The sequence below is a fragment of the Hypomesus nipponensis genome, chromosome 3 (assembly GCF_054491055.1).
Source record: "Hypomesus nipponensis isolate SF chromosome 3, ASM5449105v1, whole genome shotgun sequence".
NCBI lineage: Eukaryota > Metazoa > Chordata > Actinopteri > Osmeriformes > Osmeridae > Hypomesus > Hypomesus nipponensis.
In genome coordinates, this window is record NC_140363.1 from 2,116,994 (window position 1) to 2,143,046 (window position 26,053).

The 26,053-nt window shown below is 49.0% G+C and overlaps 1 protein-coding gene across 1 annotated transcript; it reads left to right on the forward strand.

The window, feature by feature from the left end:
• The first annotated feature begins 692 nt into the window (after positions 1-692).
• Positions 693-26,053, forward strand: LOC146299114 (uncharacterized). The gene is made up of 6 exons (XM_084683023.1): positions 693-730; positions 1,531-2,183; positions 24,841-24,909; positions 25,043-25,102; positions 25,312-25,447; positions 25,933-26,053. The coding sequence occupies exons 1-6, from the start codon at positions 693-695 to the stop codon at positions 26,051-26,053; spliced, it is 1,077 nt and encodes a 358-aa protein (XP_084539149.1).

Sequence of the window (26,053 nt, forward strand, 5' to 3'; positions counted from 1 at the left end):
TACAAATCTATGTTGCATAAATGACGTGATGACACTGGTGGCCAGATCAAGGGTCTAATCCCATTGGCCATCCCCTTGACAGGAAGCATTAGCTGTGACCAAATGGATTGAGGAAATAATTCAGTGTTTTGATGGGATGTTAAATGCACTGGTATGCCCCCTGTAACCGTGCCTTCAAAAGTGTCTTTGCTAAATACATTCCAGGTGGTTAAGGACTATCGGATATATCACAGTGGAGGGAAACAAATTATTTTTTAAAGTCTCTTGTTTCATGTTTCTTCAACGTTTGGTAAGAGGCAAACTGAATTCACACAAAGAAAGTAAACTGTTGAATGTATTTTTCCAGCCGTGGTTTTTCACTACAGACTTGTTTATGTGAATTTATATAAAAACTGATTTCTGTTTTGTAATGTTGATTGCAGTTAAGACCAATAAACCCTGTATTTTTGAAAACTTTAAATGGATCTTATTGTGTTATTCAATGATCTGTTAGTCTGTGAAAGAAAGTTATGTATATCTATGCATTCTCTTTGCCACAAACCACTGCAAGAAAAGGCACAAATGACAAAATGATCGGATGCTGCTTGTGGAGAAGTCAGTGGAAGAATGTGGAGGAGTAGTAGCAGCAGTTTTGGTAGCAACAACAGGAGCAGTATCAGTAGGAGTAGTAGTACTGGGTGCAGTATTAGTAGATGTACTGGGAGCAGGAGCAGTACTGGGAGCAGGAGCAGTAGTAGTAGAAGAAGTAGTAGTGCTTGGAGCCGTATTAGTATTTCTAGGAGCAGTATCAGTAGGAGTAGTAGTACTAAGAAACAGTATCAGTAGGAGTAGTACTTGGAGCAGTATCAGTAGGAGTAGTACTAGGAGCAGTATCAGTAGGAGTAGTAGTACTAGGAGCAGTATCAGTAGTAGTAGTACTGGGAGCAGTATCAGTAATAGTAGTACTGGGGGCAGTATCAGTAGTAGATGTACTGGGAGCAGGAGCAGTAGTAGTAGAAGAAGTAGTAGTGCTTGGAGCCATATCAGTAGGATTAGTATTTCTAGGAGCAGTATCAGTAGGAGGAGTAGTACTGGGAGCAGTATCAGTAGTAGTAGTACTGGGAGCAGTATCAGTAGTAGTAGTACTGGGAGCAGTATCAGTAGGAGTAGTAGTACTGGGAACAGTATCAGTAGTAGTAGTACTGGGAGCAGTATCAGTAGTAGTAGTACTGGGAGCAGTATCAGTAGGAGTAGTAGTACTGGGAGCAGTATCAGTAGGAGTAGTACTGGGAGCAGTATCAGTAGTAGTAGCACTACTGGGAACAGTATCAGTAGTAGTAGTACTGGGATCAATATCAGTAGTAGTAGTACTGGGAACAGTATCAGTAGTGGTAGTAGTACTGGGAGCAGTATCAGTAGGAGTAGTAGTACTGGGAGCAGTATCAGTAGTAGTAGTACTGGGAGCAGTATCAGTAGTAGTAGTAGTACTGGGAGCAGTATCAGTAGTAGTAGTACTGGGAGCAGTATCTGTAGTAGTAGTACTGAGAGCAGTATCAGTAGGAGTAGTAGTACTAGGAGCAGTATCAGTAATAGTAGTAGTACTGAGAGCAGTATCAGTAATAGTAGTACTACTGGGGGCAGTATCAGTAGTAGATGTACTGGGAGCAGGAGCAGTAGTAGTAGAAGAAGTAGTAGTGCTTGGAGCCATATCAGTAGGATTAGTATTTCTAGGAGCAGTATCAGTAGGATGAGTAGTACTGGGAGCAGTATCAGTAGTAGTAGTACTGGGAGCAGTATCAGTAGTAGTAGTACTGGGAGCAGTATCAGTAGGAGTAGTAGTACTGGGAACAGTATCAGTAGTAGTAGTACTGGGAGCAGTATCAGTAGTAGTAGTACTGGGAGCAGTATCAGTAGGAGTAGTAGTACTGGGAGCAGTATCAGTAGGAGTAGTACTGGGAGCAGTATCAGTAGTAGTAGTACTGGGAGCAGTATCAGTAGGAGTAGTAGTACTGGGAGCAGTATCAGTAGGAGTAGTACTGTGAGCAGTATCAGTAGTAGTAGCACTACTGGGAACAGTATCAGTAGTAGTAGTACTGGGATCAGTATCAGTAGTAGTAGTACTGGGAACAGTATCAGTAGTCGTAGTAGTACTGGGAGCAGTATCAGTAGGAGTAGTAGTACTGGGAGCAGTATCAGTAGTAGTAGTACTGGGAGCAGTATCAGTAGTAGTAGTAGTACTGGGAGCAGTATCAGTAGTAGTAGTACTGGGAGCAGTATCAGTAGTAGTAGTACTGGGAGCAGTATCAGTAGTAGTAGTACTGGGAGCAGTATCAGTAGTAGTAGTACTGGGAGCAGTATCAGTAGTAGTAGTACTGGGAGCAGTATCAGTAGTAGTAGTACTGAGAGCAGTATCAGTAGGAGTAGTACTGGGAGCAGTATCAGTAGTAGTAGTACTGGGAGCAGGAGCAGTAGTAGTAGTACTGGGAGCAGTATCAGTAGTAGTAGTACTGAGAGCAGTACCAGTAGTAGTAGTACTGGGAGCAGTATCAGTAGTAGTTGTACTGGGAGCAGTATCAGTAGTAGTAGTACTGGGAGCAGTATCAGTAGTAGTTGTACTGGGAGCAGTACCAGTAGTAGTAGTACTGGGAGCAGTATCAGTAGTAGTTGTACTGGGAGCAGTATCAGTAGTATCAGCAGAAGGTGTTGGGAGTTTCACCAAGCTGCAGTGTGACTGGTGGGCTGGAGTGTCCTGTCCTGTGGATCTGAGCTTTTGATTAAACACACTGATACGAGGGTCCAGAGTTTCTCCTCAAACACGAACCAGATCAATAGATCTGTGAGTGCACATAATCTGTGGTATGGTTCACTTGAGTACTGGGGCACAGGAAAGAGGATGTGCTACTGTACAGAAGAGCTACAATAGTTTAGGGCTAGCTTTGACTGCTGTTCCCCTCTCTGCACACCCCTCCCTCTGCTACCTGACTGAGGCTTCAGGTTCTGGCCTACTCCTCCAGTCTGCCGGTGTTTACATTCTCTCAGGTGACAGACATGAACCAATACTTTTCTCAGTTTCAGGCCTGTTGCCTCGGATAAATAGTCTTGGTCCTGTGCATCCTCTACCAACCCCATCTCCCCCACCACCACCCACCCCATCTGCCTCACCTCCATCTGCCTCACCTCTCGCACCTCCCTTCACCACCCCCATCTCTCCCACCTCCACAAAGATGCTGATGTGCAGGGTTCAGCCCATAAGAGTTGTGCCTGCTGTGGGTCTGTTCCTACTTTAGACCCAGGCTTCAGGAAGGCCTAATGCAGACTGCTAGACAGATGGTATAACACACCTATACAAACAAAGAGTTGCCCCACATCCCAAGGTCTTACAGCGCTGAATCATTAGCAGCTCACTATCTAGAAAGATGATAGGAGAAGTTCTTAGAATCAGTATTGACTCTTGTGGACGTGTGTTTCTGTGTGTTTCTGTGTCTGTCTGTATGTATGTATGTATGTATGTATATATGTATGTATGTATGTATGTATGTATGTATGTATGTATGTGTGTGTGTGTGTCTGTGTGTGTGTGTGTACATGTTTGTGTGTGTCTGTCTGTATGTGTGTGTGTCTGTCTGTATGTGTGTGTGTACATGTTTGTGTGTTTCTGTCTGAATGTGTGTGTGTCTGTCTGTATGTGTGTGTGTACATGTTTGTGTGTGTCTGTGTGTATGTGTGTGTGTGTGTGTGTATGCGGAAGCACAAACTGAAAATGTGTGGTGCCACAGAGAACACCCAGATGAGTACATCTTGTGCTCACCAACCATGCATTACGTCCGCACCTCATTCGAGGGAGCTTGCCTAAAGCGTGCGAGCACAGTGTGTGATCTGAAAGATGGCTGTTTCCTGTTTGTATGGTGCTCACAGCGACACATCTGTCCCATGTACCAGGAAGTGGTTTTCTAACCCTCCGATGACGCGGGGTGGAAGTCTTTCTCAAAGTCCTCCTGGCTGTCACAGCTTCTTTTTTTATTAGACTTTCCACAAGTTTCTGAAATGAAGGGGTTCTAGATTCTAGCTCCTTGTCTAGAGTACACGCTTGTCTCGCTCATTGCTGAAGATCATTTACTACAGAGCTGTTGAGCAAGAGTGTACAGCAAACAGACTTTGTTATTGCCCTACCAGGAGTGGTTTACCTCTGTTTGACAAAGGGGACAACAAACAAAGATGAATTTGCCAAGTCTGCAATTTCCCTTATCATGCCTGAACAAAGATGAGAATGACTGGGTGTGTGTGGGTGTGTGTGTGTGCGCACCTGTGTGTGAAAGTGCACATGTGTGTGTGTGTGTGTGTGTGCGCGCACCGGTGTGTGTGGAAGTGCATGTGGAAGTGTGTGTGGGTGTGCATGCAACAGGATCAGGGATGATTAAACACCTAACGAGGGGGAGGTCAAAGGTGAACGAGGGGTCGAGTTAGGGTCCATCCAGACACAGGTTCAGCTTCCTGTCAGGTCCAGGCTGAACACTCTGGGACTTTGTGATGGCAAACAGTCAGGAGCACAGAGGAGATTGTGGGAAAATCAACACAGAGCCCAGCTCTCTCTGGACTCTTTGCTCGCTGTTACATTTAGCTGTCTCTGCAGTTTTTGTCAGAACTATGGCAGCTAATGACTCACCTGGTTCTTTATCAGTGGCTGTGTGGCTCTAAGTGACAGAAGAAGACTGATTGCAGGTCAGTAAGCCAGCCGGCCGCTTCCCTCCCTGATCCTGTGGACTTAACCCAGTCTCTGATCTGACTGCTTTCACCTAGCATCCAGGCAGGCTAAAGGCCAAACACTCCCCTTACCTAGTCCTCACCATCCGGCTTCCAGGATCCAGTGTCACATGTTGTTTTCTTAAGGCTAAGTGGCGACCCTTGACCCGAAAAAGAAAAGGAGAGAGACAGAAAAGAAAACGTTTAGGATGAGGGGAAGAGCAGAGGTGAGGAGGATTTCAGAGGCGTTGGAGACATCTGTCTCACAGGTTGTGGAAATAACAAGCCCTTCCACTGTTCTGCCACAGAAACACAAACATGCTTGTCATGTTTGTTGTCCTCTAATGGCAGTGTGGTGATTGTATAACAATGCTCTGAGCTGGGCCCGGCTCAACCAGTGGCACAAGGAGATAAAGTTACCCAATCAGAGAACCTGGAAATGCAATCCCTGTATGTACCAGGTGGTTCTGGTCCAGTTCTGTAGCTCTCCAGAACCGAACTGGAACACACTTCCTGTCTTCTCTGGAACATGGTTGGCCAACAGTTGGAGGGTTTCCTTATTCCTTTGTTGTTCATCATATTTCTTTATATTTCGTCTAATCACTCCATAGAATGTATGATGCCTATGTTTTGTATAAATGTATGTGTGTCTGTGTGTGGGTGTGTGATGGGGTGGGGGTCCATGGGGACAAGTGTCCTATAACTCAAAGGCCAGGTGCAGAGACAGGTCACATGACCCGCACACACAGGGAGAGACAAAAGAGACATGTGACTCCCTCAGCCAATAAAAACACATGTAACATATAACATGATAGCATCTCTTAATTCCCCACAGAACGTTTGTGTGTGTGCCCATTTCAGTGCATGCGAGTGGATAAATAGGTTACTTTTTGTCATTCTGTGTGAATATCTTGTCAGTAATAGCAGATGCATTGGTTTCATGTCAAATTAAGGTCATCTTATGAAAGTAGCTGGTTTCTCTCAGATTTCTCGGTTTGTTTGCAAAGCGTTTTATAAAAACACTGAGGGTGAAAGAGAGATACTCTATTCTCAGTCCATCTACACAGTCAACAGACATCTTCCATTTATGAACACACACACCTTCTAGCCCATGACAGGCCTGACTCTTAGATGTGTCACATAAAATGTGTGTTAACAAGTGTTAGGAAGTGACGTCACAGATACATGATCAGAAAGGAAAATACACACGTAAATACCGGACCAGGTTACTCTAGTTACTACATCAAAACATTAAGATCTGATCAAAGAGACTCCTAATTCTGGATTTTTCACTTTTAATCAGTGAGTAGTTTGTGTGTGTATGTTTGTGAGTATGTGTGATATGTTTGTGTGTGAGTGAGATATGTTTTTGTGTGTGTGTGTTTATGAGTGAGTGTGATATGCTTGTGTGTGAGTGTGTGTGTGTGTTTGTGAATGAGTGTGTGGTATAGAGCAGCATGACCGGGGTTACCAGAATGTAATACCAGGAGATCTTGTCTGTCATCTAAACACAACTAAGGAAGATAATAAGCTGGAAGGAAGTAGTTGAGTTGGCACAGTTCCATGGAATACAGCTTGAAATGTGAGGCTGAGACACAGACAATCAGAACAAGCCATAAAAGCCAAACTGTAACCTGCCTACCTGAAGACAACACACACGCACACACACACACCCACAATTAAACCTCCCACAAATTCAAACACAGTTGTATCATTGCTTTGTTGAAGTTAAAATCTAGATATGGGAGCTTGGGACTGTTCATTCTGCTGGGCCACAAGATAAGAAAAAAACAGAGCTATCACACACACACACACACACACACACACACTGTCACACACACATGAACACTCACCATCACAAACTCACATACAATTCCACAGAGTCACCAAGACACAGACCTCACATTCACTCACAAGCACACACACACACAAACTCACTGACTAGAAGTGGAGAGATCCTAATGAAAGGTGCTCCTTATGGTTATGTTGACGCAGCATTTCCTCCAGGCGTATCGGTAGTCATGATTAAAGAATAATTGAGCTGTTAAACCACAGCTGAGATTGTTTAAATTAGTCCGCTTCTATTGTCTCAAGGCAATCTTCCATCAAGATAACAGAACCGTACCTGAAACCTGTCAAGCTGGCTTTTACACTAACCCCCAGGGTTCACCTGTTTTGGCACGCACACACACACACACACACACACACACACACATACATGCATACATGCGTGCACACACACACACACATACAAGTTCTGTATTCACAGTGTAGCTACCCATCTAGACCTTAGTGTGGGGCTCCAGCATGAGCTGTGCAGCTAGATGCACAGTCACAGACTGATGAGGACAGACACAAGTGTGTTATGTTTCCCTCCTGGGTAGATACCAGCTGAAACATTTCCCTGGCTCTGTGGGAAACAATGAATTAGTTGTACAGAGGGAGATCATCTGTGTTTCCAGTCAGGGATATCAGACTCTAATCCAAGAGAGAGAGAGCAGAGAGAGAGGAGAGAGAGAGAGGAGAGAGAAAGAGAGAGAGACTAGCAGCTCTACAGGAGACTGTGGCCCACAGGAAGACAGCACAATGAGGGGCCAGGGTGTTGTGTGTGTGTGTGTGTGTGTGTGTAGGTGAGTGTGTGTGGGAGTGTGTGTGTGCATGTGAGTGTGTGTGAGAGTGTGTGTCTGTGTGTGTGTATGTGAGTGTGTGTGAGAGTGTGTGTGCATGTGAGTATGTGTGAGAGTGTGTGTGGATGTGTGTGTGTGTGTGAGTGTGTGTGTGTGTGCGTGCGTGTATGTGAGTGTGTGTGTGCATGTGTGTGTGAGCGGAAGTGTGTGTGAGAGTGTATGTGTGTGTTTGTGTGTGTGAGTTATTGTGTGAATGTGTGTATGTGAATGTGTGTGTGTGTATCTAGTCTATAAATCTCTCACTAACTGCTTTCCCACCTGTGTCTTCTGGCTTCCCAGAAACACTCAGACAGCCTTGCTACTCTGACACAAACACCAGAAGTCCAGTACTGACCGTAAACATGACTGTAGCAAGAAATGGCCACAGTAACCCACACACACACGTGTACACACAATATACACACTCTCACACATGCGCAATCTGCACACACATTAATGCTCATCCAATTCCAATCTCCCAAAAGGAGATTGTGGTCCAAGCAATGACGTACTTTACCATCCTAGAGAGTGTCAAAGTCTTCAATAATCTGCTGACATTAACAGGAGCAGGGTGCTAGCAAGAGTTATAGTACCCAGTTACTTTACTGCTGCCCAGAAAATGTGGGCGGAATGGAGGATTTAGGTTGAAGCTAGGAAGGTGTGCAGTGTTTTGACGGTGTGTGTGAGTGTGTGTAATGCTGCTTACTCCATCCAGAAGGCTCCCAGACAGTGTCCTGGCCTGCTTCACTTCCTGTCTCTGTGTCTGGAGTCATGGCCTAGTCATCCAGCTAAGCAGCCAGTCAGCAAGTTAAGCAGCCAGCCAGCCAGTAAGCTATCCAGCCAGCCAGCCAGCTAAGCAGCCAGCCACCCAGTCAGCTATCCAGCCAGCCAGCCAGCTAAGCAGCCAGCCAGCCAGTAAGCTATCCAGCCAGCCAGCCAGCTAAGCAGCCAGCCACCCAGTCAGCTATCCAGCCAGCCAGCCAGCTAAGCAGCCAGCCAGCCAGTCAGCTATCCAGCCAGCCGGCCAGCTAAGCAGCCATCCAGTCAGCTATCCAGCCAGCTAGCCAGCTAGCCAGCTAGCCAGCTAGCCAGCTAGCCAGCCTAGCCCTCGGGCCCAGGGCCCCGATTTGACTTCCTCCTTTCCCTCTTTCCTCCCACCATCCCCATCTCTCTGAGTGCTTACAGCTGCAAGGACAGGGGGAGGAAGGGAGGGACCAGTGCTGGGAGACCGTAGAGAAGGGCTTTTATGCAGTCACATCTGGAGGGTTCCCAGAGAGCTCCATAAAGTGGAGAGACTAATGAAAGTCCTTCTCAGTTACACAATTGAGCTCTTCCCTGTGATTCAAGCTAGCCAGAGCTGCTTAAGATAGAAGAGGAGGGAAACATACAGCCCTCACAGACATTCATGTCTGGCACTCATAAAGACACCATCAACAACCAGGCTTCTGCTGCTACTGTCAGCGTGAGCTCGGCTAGCAGACCAGCATGACAAAACGTCAGTTGTACTAGCAGGCTAGCATGCCAGAACTTGTGCTAACATGTAAGTGTGACTAAATTAAGAGTGAGTAGTAGAGCTAATGCTGCTAGCAGTCTAGCATGGCTATACTTTTGAGCTAGCAAGCTTGCACGGCAGGGCTGTATTCCTGGTAGCTGGCTAGCAAAAACACAACATTAGTTATACAATTGTATAGGGCTCTCAAGTCTCACACATTCGCCGTGAGACTCATGCATTTCAACCATTTGTCACGCTCTCACGCAACACCTCATATGTCTCACACTGAGAAGTAAGGGACAACGTGTCCCGCTATGTACAATGAAGGGACAAGGAGTAGGCATACGGAGGTAAGTTTTCTGCTGAGTTGAGAGCTGTCTAGACTCTAGAGTGATACAGAGTTAAATGCCACCTAGCAGCCAAACACAGGCAGCCACCCCCCCCCCCCCAACTTGAGAGCCCTGATATACATGATGTTGTTACATTATTTAGATGTCCAGTGATGCATTATGACTGGCACAGAAAAGATCTGCCGTGAGGACAATCAGCTCTTTCTAGTCTTTTCTATCATTCTATCCTATTGATTTATGTTTTGTGGCTTCTAAAGAAAACAAGGGCCATGAGGAGTTAGATGTAGAGCCGTAGAGCTGGTGCCACTCCCAAATGAGCAGTTTGGTGTGTGTGAGTGTGTGGCTGCGCGTGTGCGTGGGTGTGAGTTTGTGTGAAAGGGAGTGTGGCATTTGAGGTGACCAGGTTCAGATTCAATTCAGTCTCCGGTATCCACTCCAGCTTTGATTTACCTTTCCCAGCAGAGGAGCAGGATGGGCCGGCAGAAGAGTGTCTTGAAATGAACACCTTGGTGAAACCTGCTGGTGTATAAGATATCCAAGGTGGGCCTCTCTCTGGAGCGCTGCCAAGCCTAGAACCATACCATCACCACACCACAGCACCACTGGGCGCTCCATTAATGTGGAACATGGCCGGGGGAGGGGGCTGGGCCACGATACATTACCTGCCAATTAGAGCGGGGCGGAGGGGGGGGGTGGGGGGGGTGGGAGGGGAAATGTGGACCATATGGAGGGCTGTGTGGGAGAGGCCACCTGACCCAGAGGCACTAGAACCTTCCATCAACACTCCCACAGGCAGGCTGGGTTCTCTGGGCCTGTTTGAAGTCTTACATAACCTATCCGCTACCACCCCTCCTACAGGCACACACACTTCCACCATCAGCAACCCTGCATGGACCAACTCTCTCACCGTCTCTCTCCATTGCTCTTTCAAATTCTCTCCATCTCACTCGTTCTTTTTCTCGCTCTCTTCCTCTCCTCCATCCATCTTTCTTGTCTTTTTTGGTCCTCTTTTCCCATCTCTCCTTCCTCTCGTTTACCCCTCTCTCTTCTCTGAACACAACCGCGGGTCCAAGCCAACACAAACACAGCTCAGATTCAGATCAATTGGAGGAGTTCTAGTGTAGCCATGGCAACAGGCCACAGTGCTGACAGACCACTGGAGAGGGTCTCCACGTGAGAGCATGAAGAACCAACACAGCTGTCCTGTAACTGGCATTTACCACGGTTACACACACAGAACACAGACTGAGAGGAGATGGCTGTACCACTGGGAAGCTGATCTGGTGTGGTCAAGTTTGGTCTGCTCCAGCCCCAGCTCCAGCCCCAGCTACAGCTACAGCCCCAGACCCAGACCCAGACCCAGACCCAGACCCAGACCCAGACCCAGACCCAGACCCAGACCCAGACCCAGACCCAGACCCAGACCCAGACCCAGACCCAGACCCAGCTCCAGCTCTCCAGCCCCAGCCCCAGCCCCAGCCCCAGCCCCAGCTCGAGCCCCAGCCCCAGCCCCAGCCCCAGCCCCAGCCCCAGCCCCAGCCCCAGCCCCAGCTCGAGCCCCAGCTCCAGTTCTTCCCAGCTCAGCAGCTGTCCCTTCAGGTCTGGTTCTGTGTCTTCTCTGGTTAGTGGACTGGAACAATGCAGGTCCCATTGTGACTCAGGGAATGAACTGCCCTCTCTCTCTCTCTCTCTCTCTCTCTCTCTCTCTCTCTCTCTCTCTCTCTCTCTCTCTCTCTCTGTCTCTCTCTCTCTCTCTGTCTCTCTCTCTCTCTCCTCTCTCTCTCTCGTCCCCTCTCTCTCTCCACCTCTTTCAATCTCTATCACCTCTATCTCTTCACCTCTTTTCACTTCTTTTCCATGTCTCTCGGCCATGTTCTTTCCCCACCTCTCTCCCTCCACCTTTCCCTCTCTCTGTATGGACGGGTGCCAGAACCACAGACCACAGGAGCCCAAACCCTCTGATACTGTCAGACCTCACAGCAATTAGACAGTAACCATGTCGGCTGCCAACACACACATGCACGCACACACACACACACACACACACACACCTGAAGGCATAGTGTCGCAAACCATCACACAAACTGCCTAACCCTAACCCCGAGTCAAACTGCTATCATCTATCATCAAGGACATACACGTAAGAGACACACACATGGAGAGGTGTGCCTACTAATGCTGAGTGTCAAAGGAGAGACGGGTTAGTGCGGAACAGAGGTATAGAGAGAGACAGGTTAGGAAGGAGCAGTGGTATAGAGACAGACAGTCAGGTTGGCGAAGGAGAGAGATTGACCGACAGGTTAGTGAGAAGCCGAGGTATAGAGACACAGACAGACAGGTTAAAGATGGAGAGACAGACAGACAGGTCAGAGGAGAGACATGGACACAGACAGGTTAGAAAAGGAGAGAGATCGACAAGTTTGACAAGGAGAGACAGACAGACAGACAGGTTAGTGAGGTTAGTGAGGAGCAGAGGTATGGAGACAGACAGACAGACAGACAGACAGACAGACAGACAGGTTAGATGGGGAGAGAAAGACAGACAGGTTAGATGGGGAGAGACAGACAGACAGGTTAGATGGGGAGAGACAGACAGACTAACAGGTTAGATGGGGAGAGACAGACAGACAGGTTAGATGGGGAGAGACAGACAGACAGGTTAGATGGGGAGAGACAGACAGACAGGTTGGATGAGGAGAGACAGACAGACAGGTTAGATGGGGAGAGACAGACAGACAGACAGACAGGTTAGATGGGGAGATGACCGCTGATCCCAGGTTCCAGGTAGACCGAGGCACAAACCTGCATCTTCACAGAACACGCACACACATATTTCTTCAGTTGAAATCTGCTGGTGATACAGTTTAGGGTATGGATCTGAAGAGCGTGCAGGAGGTCCACACCAGCCCTTACAGTATGTCTGTTTGCGTAACACTGAAAGCATAACCCACATATTCCACTGGCTTGAACAGACAGTTCCCTTCAGTTGTTTCTATGGGAAAGGCTTACAAGAGAAGGCCTCAGCCCTGAAGCTAGAGCTAAGGGAGACACATTTCATCTTTCAACATGGAGTTCTATTCCTGTCGTTCAGCCCCCTTGGGTTGAGTTCTGTTCATATTGTTTGTGTCTGCTTGATATCATGTTGCAATGTTATTGCTGTGCTCTCTCTTTCGCATTCGTGTTACTTGTTTATTTCATCTTTTTCTTTGTATGTTTTATGGTTGACATCCGCACTATGGTGTGTGTGTGTGTGTGTGTGCATGTCTGTGTGTGTGTGTGTGAGTGTGTGTGAGTTGAAGACTGTATGAGCTAAAGTGAATCACTGATCAAATCAGTGTGTGCATCTGGCGTAATATTTCATGCTTCCTCTCTCTCTCTCTCTCTCTCTCTCTCTCTCTCTCTCTCTCTCTCTCTCTCTCTCTCTCTCTCTCTCTCTCTCTCTCTGTCTCTCTCTCTCTCTGTCTCTGTCTGTCTCTCTCTGTCTCTCTCACACACACACACACACACACACATTCACACATTGAAAGCTTCTTGCACTCACTAACCTCGACTTGGAATGGAGTGGAAATGGTTTTGAGTTGGGGAACATTTCTGAGTGTGTTTTCCTGCCCTGAACACACACCAGATCACCTCTGCACCTCCAGCCTGTGTGCTGTCATGCAGGACCTTGGAACTATTGCATTTTCTATTGAAAGTGTTACGAGGCCCAGCCCCAACCTCCAGCCTCCAGGTCCAGCCTCAATGCTGTTACAGGCTCCAGGGCTCAGACAGGCTGTGGCAGGTCTGAGAGAACACATGGAAGGACCTCCTCTATTCCTGGGAGACAAGCCTCACAGAAAACCCTGGTGACAACCAGTCAGTCATGCGTACAGAGGTGTGTGCATTTCTGTGTGTGTGTGCGTGTGTGTGTGCGTGTGTGTGTGCGTGTGTGTGCGTGTGTGGATTTCTCTGATTGTGCAAGGTGGCCTTGCATCAGAGGCCCTCTGACAGGCTTGATAAGATGTGAGAGGCGATGCCCTGATCCTCTGAAGGTTCCGAGGCAGGCCCGGACACGCAGGTGGCTGCGGTGGCGGAGGGTTAGTCGCTCTTTCACTGTGACAACCCTGAACCGGCTCCAGGCACAGACCCACTCCCTGAACTGGCTCCAGGCACAGACCCACTCCCTGAACTGGCTCCAGGCACAGACCCACTTCCTGAACTGGCTCCAGGCACAGACCCACTCCCTGAACTGGCTCCAGGCACAGACCCACTCCCTGAACTCCACAGGCAGGTCGACGAACACAGAAGAACGCCTGATTACTTCAGTTGCTTTACACTGTGGGAAAAAGAGACAGGTTGCACAAGGTTTTGCCATGGAGATGATTTTGAACCAAGGAATAGGTGTGTGTGTGTACGCTTTTGTGTGCACTTGTGCCTGCCTGTCTCTCTCTCTTGGGGAACATACATCAGTGTTTGAGTGTGTGTCTTTGGCCAACCAATTTGTCTGTCAGCACTACCTGTGTGTCTATGTCTATCTGCAGTGTAAGCACATTTCCCTGACCTCAACCCCCCCCCCCCCGCCACCCCCCCCCACACACACACAGTGCGTAACCAAGTTGTATTGTCTGCAACTCCATCCTCTGCGTAAAACGCTGCCCACCAGTGCCATCGTAAGCGAGCTGGCCCGAGCAGTGAGTGAGAGAGGCGGTTGTTGCAGTCAGGGGACCCTTGGTTGGACCCCCGGTGTGCCAGTGAGGGAGGAAGTGCCAGTGAGGGAGGAAGTGACAGTGAGGGAGGAAGTGACAGTGAGGGAGGAAGTGACAGTGAGGGAGGAAGTGCCAGTGAGGGAGGAAGTGACAGTGAAGGAGGAAGTGACAGTGAGGGAGGAAGTGACAGTGAGGGAGGAAGTGCCAGTGAGGGAGGAAGTAACAGTGAGGGAGGAAGTGACAGTGAGGGAGGAAGTGCCAGTGAGGGAGGAAGTGACAGTGAAGGAGGAAGTGACAGTGAGGGAGGAAGTGACAGTGAGGGAGGAAGTGCCAGTGAGGGAGGAAGTAACAGTGAGGGAGGAAGTGACAGTGAGGGAGGAAGTGACAGTGAGGGAGGAAGTGACAGTGAGGGAGGAAGTGACAGTGAGGGAGGAAGTGAAAGTGAGGGAGGAAGTGACAGTGAGGGAGGAAGTGACAGTGAGGGAAGAAGTGAAAGTGAGGGAGGAAGTGCCAGTGAGGGAAGAAGCGACAGTGAGGGAGGAAGTGACAGTGAGGGAGGAAGTGACAGTGAGGGAGGAAGTGACAGTGAGGGAGGAAGTGCCAGTGAGGGAGGAAGTGACAGTGAAGGAGGAAGTGACAGTGAGGGAGGAAGTGACAGTGAGGGAGGAAGTGCCAGTGAGGGAGGAAGTAACAGTGAGGGAGGAAGTGACAGTGAGGGAGGAAGTGCCAGTGAGGGAGGAAGTGCCAGTGAGGGAGGAAGTGACAGTGAGGGAGGAAGTGCCAGTGAGGGAGGAAGTGACAGTGAGGGAAGAAGTGAAAGTGAGGGAGGAAGTGCCAGTGAGGGAGGAAGCGACAGTGAGGGAGGAAGTGCCAGTGAGGGAGGAAGTGACAGTGAGGGAGGAAGTGAAAGTGAGGGAGGAAGTGCCAGTGAGGGAGGAAGCGACAGTGAGGGAGGAAGTTACAGTGCCGAGTCCTGGCTACTTATGGTTTCTATACCGACATTTCTACAGCTTGTGTGAAGATAGAGATTGCTGTGATTGGAGATGTGTATGTAGATGTATGGTGTAAGGATGGGTGTCAACTTGATGGCTCTCACACCTCATTGTGTAACTTACTGTAGCATTGCTAGTCATATGTTTATAAGTAAGGGTCAAGAAGTGGTCTGATTGGTTGTTCTTATATATAAAAGGAATTGTAATGCATTGTTCTGTGGATTCTTGATCTCCTGAGACCTTTTCCTCTGCTCTGGCTTGTCCTTGTACTTGTTCTCCTTAACCTTCATTTTATAACATGTTTGTCTTGTAATTGATTTCATTCATTTTCATTTTAACCTTACTCTGACCATTCTTGCTATGATTTAACCCATAGAGTCAAATAACTGCAATTCCATTGGTATTTAAATAATTTAGTTCATGTTAATACATTCCCATCTTCCTTTAAACCATTGGGGAATTTGTTTTGGTTGGTTGGCCAACCAATATTTAACCCCCTACAATGGTATATAGATAGAGATGTAGATATAAATGTATGTAGATGGAGATGTATGTAAATATGGATGTATCTCTACATATATGTAGGTACTGTAGCAAACCAGGGGAGTCAGACCAGCCAATCCGGCCCCAAAGGCGGGTCCATCATCTTCAATTGGGGGAGGTGATAGAGGGAGTCTACCTGCCGGTCGAGGTGCTGCAGCCACTGGGCACATGGCACTGGTCACACCTGGAGCCCATCAGGCAATCAGGCCAGGGCTTAAAGGGGAGCCAGCCCAAGGCCGCAGGGGAGAGAGAGAACCAGAGAGACATCCCTGGAGGAGCGTTGCAACAAACCTTTCCCTCTGCTTTGACCCCCCCAGAATTACACTCCGTGAAGGACCACAGACCCTGGGCGGGAAGACCCCTGATTTAAAGTTTGTCTCACTACCCTTACCCTGAAACCCTTTAAGTAAAGACCAATTTATGTTAACCCCCTGCGTCTGAGTCCTGTTTTATTGTGTATCGGGCCTTCAAGTCCCCTGGGTTGCTACAGTACATGAAGATGTAAGTGTGGTGAGGTGTATGTGGATATAGATGTAGGTAGATACAGATGTATGCAGATGTGTATATATATGTAAGTAGATGGACATGTTGGTAGAGGAGAAATGAGAGGGCAAAACAGAGTGAGAGGAGGGAGAGAGAAAGAGGGGAGTGAGAGAGGAGAGAGAGGGTGTAGTGTAGGGGTTTGTTCTGTCAGAGAGAGAGAGAGAGAGAGAGAGAGCGCTGTTTTTCTAGATCCTGGGAGAACAAAGGTGTCTTTGTGAGTGCTGAGAGAGTGAAGTGGGTCCTGGGCTCAGGGAGTGGTGACCAGTGTACACTGACTGCATTCCTGCAATGAGATTACAAGACGCTTTTCGCATTTATACTCCTCCAGGAAACACACTTAACTCTTCCCTGCCCTCTTCTCTCTCTCTGTCACTCTCTCTCTCTTGCTCTCTCTGTCTCATTCGCTCTCTTTTTCTCATTCCGTCTCTTTTTCACTCTCTCTCTACCTCAGAATCTCTCTTTTTTCCTACTCTCACTGTATTTCTGTCTCTGTCTCTGCCTGCTCTCTCTCTCTTTTTTTCCCCATTCATTCCTCTCTCTCTCTTTCTTTCTCACCCCCCTCTTCTAGTCTCCCACCTCCCTCCAGCTACACACAAACTTTTCTCTTTCCCTCCTTGCGTCATGACATACTCAATGTGATTTCCCTCCTCTGTTCTCAGCCCATGGTGACCCCGCACACCAACTGGGGCATCCCTGTCCCATTAACCCCTCCCCCTCCCCCACCCCCGCCACCACGCCCCAGCCCCCGCCCCAGCCCCTGGCACACTGCTGCATTGTTCCAGCAGCAGTCCCAGTTGAGCTTCCCATAGCCATGGACAGCACTAAATATCTCATTTACCAAATAACATTTAGGTCCAGAAACTCCTGACTTGGCTTACCTCTGAGAGTCACAGTGAGAGAAGGAGGGAGGAGAGGGGGAGAGACGGAGGGAAGTGTGGAGGGTTTGTGGAGGTTGAGAGCAGAGGAGAGGAGTGCGTGGGTATGTGGAGTGGGAGATTGGGAAGGAGGGCGGGGGGGAATTGGAGAGAGAGGGAGAGAGGATGTACCTAAGGAAGTAGTGTGTGTGGAAAGAAACTGTACACCTTTCTTCTTTTCTTCTTTTCTCCACACAGCTTCCCTCGCTCCCTCCATCTCTGGCTCTGCTGCTGAAGTCTGGAAGTGTTCGTCCCAGCATCTCATGATCTGGAGAAAACATCTGAACTCAGCCCACCCCCCCACTCCACTCCTCTCTTCCCCCATCCTCTCTTCCCTTGTCCTTTGCTCTCCTCCATCATGCTTCCTCTCCTCCACACCCTTCTATTCCCTCCTTCCCCACCCTGTCATCTCCTCGGACCATAACAAGCACACTTTTCTCCTCTAAACCTGCTCTTTGATCCGCTCACTCACTTTGCCATCCGTTCGTCAGTATCACATTCCAACCACCAGCGCTGGTGTTTCGCGTTTCCCTCCGCAACGCTCCTTCAACCTCTCCTTCTGTCCTCCCATGCTTTGTTTAGAACAAACGCCTTTTTCACATGCCTCTTGCTTTTTTTAACCCCTTTATGTTTGACACTTGCATAGCTGCATAAACATATTTTATCAGGGGAGTGCTGGGGGGGCTTAATGTTGCGGGGCGGCAGGGACGTACTGGGAGTAAAAATAGGCCCTGGACTATCCTGGGCTGATCCAGACCGGCCCACCTGAACTGGCCCCCATACACGCCACCACAGCTGCCCTGCTAATGCAAGCATATTCTGTGTTCAATGTGATGCAAGTTTGGCCTTTATTTGAGCGCAAAATGTTGAGCTTTATGTAAAATAAACGTAGCCATTTTTCAATTGGTAAAACCTCGTCTAGTGAAGGTGATTTCTGTCTCTTCATTTTTCAGCCCCACCCTACGTTTCTTAACCTGGTTTTCCATCGGTCTTCTTCTCCCGGTGCTCCCGATGGCCAGTCTGCTACTGCGGGGCTGTGCCAGGGTGGTGGATTTTCAAGTCATATTTTAAATTCTCGTGCTGTCAGGGGTGCTGCAACACTCTCAGCACCCCTAGTTCCCACGGCCATGGACATTTGTGTTGTTTTTGTCAATCATTTTCCTCTGGTCAGGGAGAGAGAGAAAAAGACAGACGGACAGAACAGTGGAGAGGTGGAGGTGATGAGGGGTGGAGGTAGTGGTGTGTAGAAGTAGTGCGGGTGTGTGTGTGTTTGTGTGTATGTGTGTCTGGGGATAGTGTGTGTAGGTAGTTTGTGTGTGTGTGTGTGTGTGTGTGTGAAGGTAGCGCGTGGGTGTAGTGTAGGGGTTTGTTCTGTCAGTGAAAGGAGAGAGAGAGAAAGAGAAAGAGAAAGAGAAAGAGAGAGAGAGAGAGAGAGAGAAAGAGAGAGAGAGAGAGCAATAAAGAAAGAGAAGCAGTGGGAGTGGAATAGGGTAGAGGCGAGGGGGGGGGGGTGGAAGTTAGTCTGTATTCAACTCTTTTGGACCACATCAAAGTCAGGGCAGGCAATAGAATTCAAAGAGCCTATCAGCATTTGCACAAAGCTCCTCCTTCTACCTCCCCATACAACCCCCCCACCCAACACACACACCCTCTAACGTCCCCTAAACCATCTCCTCTCACTCCTGGATAACAGCAGGCCAGTCACGTCAACAGCCCCTCAGAACCCCCCCCTACCATCCCATGTCCAGGTGTCCACCTGTCTTTAGATCCATACTCTTTCTTTTCGTCTGCCAGTCTGTTTGTCTGTCTGTCTCCTCTGTCTGGCCGCATGTCTGTCTGAGCAGCACGAGGGAGCAGGAAGTGACGGGGCGTCTGCAGAGATCAAACCCAGACAAGGTGGTGGAGGTTGGTAAACATGTGGGTCAGAGGTCAGAAGTATCTCTCTATATTTAGGCGGCTTTAATCAAATTGAGGTATAGTGGTAAACAAAACAAACAGACTATCTCTATACTCTATAAGGGTTTCAAATGTATTAAAGAAATGCTGTCTGGTATTTCTGTAATGTTAGCAGTGTAGTTGAAAGTGCATCTCTGTTTCTACCTCACCTGTCGTACCTCTCTCTCTTTCTCTCTGTCTCTCTCTCTCTCTCTCTCTCTGGCTGTTTATCAATCCACGTTTTTTTCCGTTCTTGTGTCCTTACAAACTCGTTTGATGTCATCTTTTATTGCCAAAGTACGGTTCCAATCCAAAGAACACAAGTCACGAGAACGCCAAAAATACCCAGAAGTGTTCTTGTTCCGCCATTTTTATCAAGGACGCATCAGCTGGTGACTTGGTCAGCGAGAATGCATCTGATTTCCCAGAAGTCTCTGCGAGAACACACGCATCTCAAATCGTTCCCCGTCCTCAAGAACATTGTTCTCAAGAACGCAAGTACGTTCTTAGCGTTCTTCGGATTGATAAACAGCCTCTGTCCCTGTCTCTGTCTCTCTCCCCCTGTCTCTGTCTCTCTCTCCCTGTCTCTGTCTCTCTCTAACTCTCTAACTCTCCCTCCAGTGAGTAAAGTTGTTAGAGGGAGAGAAAGTCGGCAGGCCAGTGGAGACACTCTCCAGCGAGTCACTCAGCATACCTGTATTCATACCTGTTCACCAACACACAGCTGTCACGTCGGCACTGGTTTCCCCAGTCATTCCACCACAGCCCTCACACTGTACTGAGTACTAATCACCCTCACCTGTTCCTCATCAGCAAGCACCCCCAGTACTTCAGCACACACCTCAGTTACCCACTGTCCAGCCTTGAACATGGTAAAGGACTCCTGCACATACCTGCTCAACAAAACCACCGATAAACTACCGGTCACACTACACATCTGTCTTTGGGTCTGGTTCATGTTGCCGGCTGTCAGTCGGAGACACGCACACACATATTACTGTTGGCGTGTGCCACACATGCACACAACTCTCTCAGTCTGAAAGTCACTCTCTCAGTCTCTCAGTCCCTCAAACATAAAGGAGCAGAAGAAAAAAGATGAACTCTAGGTTGTGTAATGCTGGGTATTGTTTGAAATGATTCCTTCTGGGGTTCTAGCAATGTCAACTATGAACCGGGTTGTCTTGCGCTTGGTTCCCAGCAGTACCTTATTATTTGAGAGTGGAGAGTGGAGAGACAGGAGAGAATGGCACCTGGACAAACGAGGAAACACCTGGAAATCGGCTACAACCAGTCACAGTGGAAAACTGTGTCGTTTCCAAGAATAGCTACCACTCACAATGCGTAGAGCAGTGCATTCTGGGTGTGGGGCATATCGCATTAACAGAACCACCGTTGGCTGAAGAGTGCTTATCCCCAGGGTGTGAGTGTGTGTGTGTGTGTCCAACCTCCTTTTAGCCTGATGTGGCCTGGCTCCTTTAGGAGGTTCAAACCAGAGAACTATGAGTAAACAAACCAGACCAGACCAGACCAAATGTGATCTGGTCTTTGTTAGAACCCACCATACCAGAACACAGTCCCATCTGGAGGTTCATCTCTTACCTCACTTCCTCCTCTCTCCCTTGTCAACAGATTGTGAATACCGCTCTGCAGGTGAGACGTTGCAGTCGTTGCATCGTGTCTGCTGGCTGAGATGTGGTTACTTTGCACCAGGGCTGTGAAGTGTTATGGCTAAGCAAGCGAGGGTGGTTCATGCAGGTGACGCAAGACATAGGGCCTCACTGGCAGCGTGTCATATCACACAGTAGGGGCACACCTTCTTAGCAGGGCGGGCTATTTAATCAGAATATCAGATGGCTCCCTCACCAGGGAGGCGGGCTAGTAATCAGAAGGTCGCCGGATCGATTCCCCGCCATGCCAAATGATGTTGTGTCCTTGGGCAAGGCACTTCACCCTACTTGCCTCGGGGGGAATGTCCCTGTACTTAGTGTAAGTCGCTCTGGATAAGAGCGTCTGCTAAATGACTAAATGTAATGTAATTGAATATCGCTGAACTCTGCTTTGCTAGTGTGACACAGGGTGCTTTCTGTTTAATCTGCTGCCTCCGCCTCCCCTGCCTCCACCCTTGGTTCTGTGTTTCCTGTCGTGTCCAAATCAAATGTTACAATGATGTGTTGTACCGTGTGAATAAAGTATCAAGTATATACTATACTGAGCCCTCCTGCCTGAATCACATCTCTCAACCATTTCTCATGCAACACCTTGTATTTGAGTTGAGAGCTGTCTTCCAATAAACCTTGAAAGGCCTGCTTTGCATTCTGCCTGGTAAAATACAGACTGCTCTGAGCACCGAATTATTGTTAGAACTATAATGCACTTGAGACCCTTATTCCCCAGCTATGTACTTTCCGTATTCTCTATTTGTATGTCACATTGGATGAAGCCCTCTGCTAAAATCATTATTTCCCCTTACAGCACAGTAACCAGACTAAGAGTATGTTGAGAAACTTGGTGGAAAGCAGAGTTCTCCGTCTCTGTGTATCCATGGCGATGTGATCATAGCACCCTGGAGTGGCTAAGAGGCAGTGTTGGCCCCTGATAATCCCGTAACGAGGTTTTAGACTTTGATAATCCCAAATGAGAAGGATTACACCAGACTGTTCTTTGTCTTTCTTTCCTCATCCTACTCTCTCTCAAGCCCAAGGGGGGGTTGAGGTGGAGGGTTGACATCCAATTCTAGGGGAGGAGGTCACATTTTGAAGAACTGCAACAACCCCAATCCTTTGTTCCTACCGAGAGAAAGAGAGAGAGAGCGAGAGTGAGAGAGACAGAGAGAGAGAGAGAGAGAGAGAGAGAGAGAGAGAGAGAGAGAGAGAGAGAGAGAGAGAGAGAGAGAGAGAAAGAGAGAAAGAGAGAGAGAGGGAGAGAAGGAGAGAGAAGAGAGAGAGGGAGAGAAAGAGAGAGGGAGAGGAGAGAGAAGAAAGGGAGAGAGAGACCCACGCACACAAAGTGACATCCTCATACTCCTCCTCGCATGCATATGCTCCCAGTCAAGCACACCTACTGGGTAAGAACACCTGACACCTCAGCGACACCACCCAGGGTCTCACAACCTGCTCCCTGGCGTGTGAACCAACAAGCGTCAGCCCTCTTCACATGTCCATCATTGGATCATCATATCTAACCTGGATAACAGAGCAGACAGGATGGGAGGCCCTTAGACGGCGGGGTCCCACACCTCCGCTCGAGTCCACTGGTTGACTTCCAAAGAGGGGGCGGAGCACAGCTGAAAAGGGGGGCTTGCGAGGATTATGGCAGCCTGATCAATAACACTATTAAAGCCTAATGCATTCAGGAGAGGCTAACTCAGATTTGATTGTGGAGCGAGCCAGGACACTGCTGGACATCAAAGGGAGGCTTTGTGAAGAGAAAGCCAAATTAGGGCCTCTGACGCAGGATGGAAGTCATGAATACACACGCACACACACACACACACACACACACACGTACACACATAGATCACCCAGGACAACTGCCTTAACTGAAGGCTCCATTGAGCAGGGATTCAATCCTATTCATCATGTTCACTCTCCTTTCAGTGCAAATCCGCACCCACAGAAGGCCCACACTGGTTACATGCAATACACACACACACACACACACACACACGGGTTACACAGTTGCTGTTTGACACGTACACACCGAGTTAAATGCTGGTCAATAGGTCGACATGTCGACAGATGTCTGACCTCTATAACCTCCTCAAACACATCATCCACTTCTTCCATGATGCATTTCTTCTCTTTTTCATCACTGACTCAGCTCTCTTCAGAGGATTAGGATAGAGTTAACAGACCTGAACTGAACTGAACTGAACTTTAAACTAAACTAGACTTGGCTGGACAAGACTACACATGACTGGACTGAACAAGACCAGACCAGACCAGACCAGACCAGACCCAACTAGACTAGATTTCACTAAACTAGACTAGTCTAGACCAGAACAGGTGAGGCAAGTCCAGACCAGGCCAGACCAGTCCAGACCAGACCAGGCCAGACCAGACCAGTCCAGACCAGTCCAGACCAGACCAGGCCAAATCACATCACACCAACCACACCATGCCACGCCATACCAGACTCGACCAAACCAAACAAGACCAGACCGGACAATGACAGACCTATGATTGATTCAGAGATGACCCCACTGTAGTCACACACTGAGGAAAACTCCCTCAACTTTTCCCAGAACCAGGCTAATGCAATTATGTGACTTCATTCACACAGGAAGCAAAAGCTGCATGTACACAAACACACATTTTTACGTGCATTCCCCCTTCTGATCTAATTATACTTCTCATGTCCAATTACAGGCCTTCGCGTTACTTGACGTACATGCGGCCTGCACTGTTAAGCCACGCCTCTTCTCACCAGCTGTCCAGGTCAGGGTCACATGACCACTCGGGTCCAATGGTCTCTGCTGGGCGGGGCCCCCTATTAAAAACAACAGTTAACTTGATTAGAAAAATCTTCAACCACAACCTCCAAAATCCAGACTAAAAATAAAACTCTAACAGGTCCTTCACATTAAGCAGAGGATATTAGCTTACACCAGACCAGGGCTAGCACATCTGAGAAAATATTAAGTGAACTCCCCCGCAGCCTCCCCCCCCCCCAAGAAAAACTAAAAACTCCCTTCCCCACCGCCCCCACAAACCCTTTCCTACCCCCCCACCCCCCACCACCACCACACCCACCCCCACCCGCCACCACCCCTCCTACCGTTTTTTTTGTTTTTACGACGCCCCACTTCCTAATAAACGTTTGTGGCGTTTGGAATCCATTAAGAGCAATATCCCGCTTCTCATAACATCCTGACTCACACTGGGGGGAGGCGGAGGAGGAGATGGGGGGTGAGGACAGAGGGGGGGGCAGTGGGCAGGAGGGCCTCAAATTTCCATTTCTATTGAATGCAGACGGAGTGGATTTGGGGTGGAAGACGCTTGGGGGTGCTGAGGGGTGTGTGTGTGTGTGGGGGGGGGGGGCGGGGGGGCGGGGGGGGCTGAGCAACCAGGCAGACAGACAGGGTGGGGCTGGGAGGGAGGTCTGTGGAGCTTGAATGCAGCAGAGGGCAAGAGAGGGACTGGACAATTACGATGCGTCTTCTCTCTTCCGGACGTCTGTTTACATACTTTTCTTCAGTCCACTTTGGTTTGCTCCAGCGTCCCTTGCTCTCTCTGTGATCAAGGACATTTGCAAGCTGCAGAGCAGATCAGGGGAGTTCGAAAGCAAAACAGCTGTCCGAATGTCTGTTGGTAGAATACTATTGACATGACCATGACAGACTACAACTGGAGAGGAGAGAAGAGGAGAGGAGAGAGGAGGAGAGGAGAGAGGAGGAGAGGAGAGAGGAGGAGAGGAGAGAGGAGGAGAGGAGAGAAGAGGAGAGGAGAGAAGAGGAGAGGAGAGAGGAGGAGAGGAGAGAAGAGGAGAGGAGAGAGGAGGAGAGGAGAGAGGAGGCCAAAGACAGCACCTAGTAAACACTCCTGGCCCTCTATTCTCAACAATGCCTTTTCCTGTCGGGGAGCAACAACAAAGGCCCTTCCTGTCTGCATGCGCCTTTGCATGCGCCCTCACTTCCTGTTTGAGGCCTGGGATTGCAATCTCACTTCCTGTTTGAGGCCTAAGATGCGTGACACAGACACTTTTATCTTGTGGTCACCTGGCCTCTCTGACCCCACTCATCTCTGAACTATGACCTCTTACGCACAAACACACACTCAAACACGCGTTCACTCATAACCACACATAAATTCACACACACACACATGCCTTTACACATAACCACACTTGCACATATCTAACTCACACACTGTACTAATTTACCATAAACAACATTCCTTAAAGAAATGTTTTAGCTCCATGTCAGTTCTGTGTTTCAGCTCCCTATGTCAGCTCCCTGTGTCAGCTACATGTGTCAGCTCCCTGTGTCAGCTCCCTGTGTCAGCTCCATGTGTCAGCTACATGTGTCAGCACCCTGTGTCAGCTCCATGTCAGCTCCGTGTCAGCTCCCTGTGTCAGCTCCCTATGTCAGCTCCCTGTGTCAGCTCCCTGTGTCAGCTCCCTGTGTCAGCTCCATGTGTCAGCTACATGTGTCAGCTCCCTGTGTCAGCTCCATGTCAGCTCCCTGTGTCAGCTCCCTGTGTCAGCTCCCTATGTCAGCTCCCTGTCTCAGCTACCTGTGTCAGCTCCCTATGTCAGCTCCCTGTGTCAGCTACATGTGTCAGCTACATGTGTCAGCTCCCTGTGTCAGCTCCATGTCAGCTCCCTGTGTCAGCTCCCTGTGTCAGCTCCCTATGTCAGCTCCCTGTGTCAGCTACCTGTGTCAGCTCCATGTCAGCTCCCTGTGTCAGCTCCCTATGTCAGCTCCATGTGTCAGCTCCCTGTGTCAGCTCCCTGTGTCAGCTCCCTGTGTCAGCTCCCTATGTCAGCTCCCTGTCTCAGCTACCTGTGTCAGCTCCCTATGTCAGCTCCCTGTGTCAGCTCCCTGTGTCAGCTCCCTGTGTCAGCTACATGTGTCAGCTCCATGTCAGCTCCCTGTGTCAGCTCCATGTGTCAGCTCCATGTGTCAGCTCCCTGTGTCAGCTCCCTGTGTCAGCTCCATGTCAGCTCCCTGTGTCAGCTCCCTGTGTCAGCTCCATGTCAGCTCCCTGTGTCAGCTCCCTCTGTCAGCTCCCTGTGTCAGCTCCATGTCAGCTCCCTGTGTCAGCTCCATGTCAGCTCCCTGTGTCAGCTCCATGTGTCAGCTATATGTGTCAGCTCCCTGTGTCAGCTCCCTATGTCAGCTCCCTGTGTCAGCTCCATGTGTCAGCTCCCTGTGTCAGCTCCATGTGTCAGCTCCCTGTGTCAGCTCCATGTCAGCTCCCTGTGTCAGCTCCCTCTGTCAGCTCCCTGTGTCAGCTCCATGTCAGCTCCCTGTGTCAGCTCCCTGTGTCAGCTCCATGTCAGCTCCCTGTGTCAGCTCCATGTGTCAGCTCCCTGTGTCAGCTCCATGTGTCAGCTCCCTGTGTCAGCTCCCTGTGTCAGCTCCCTGTGTCAGCTCCATGTCAGCTTATTTTGTCTATCCCAACATCTGCCCCAGTGTCGGCTCCGAGTGTCAGCTTCAAGTTTCTGACCCCTGGCGTGTGTGGATGACACAGAAAGTATTCCCTGCTAAATAA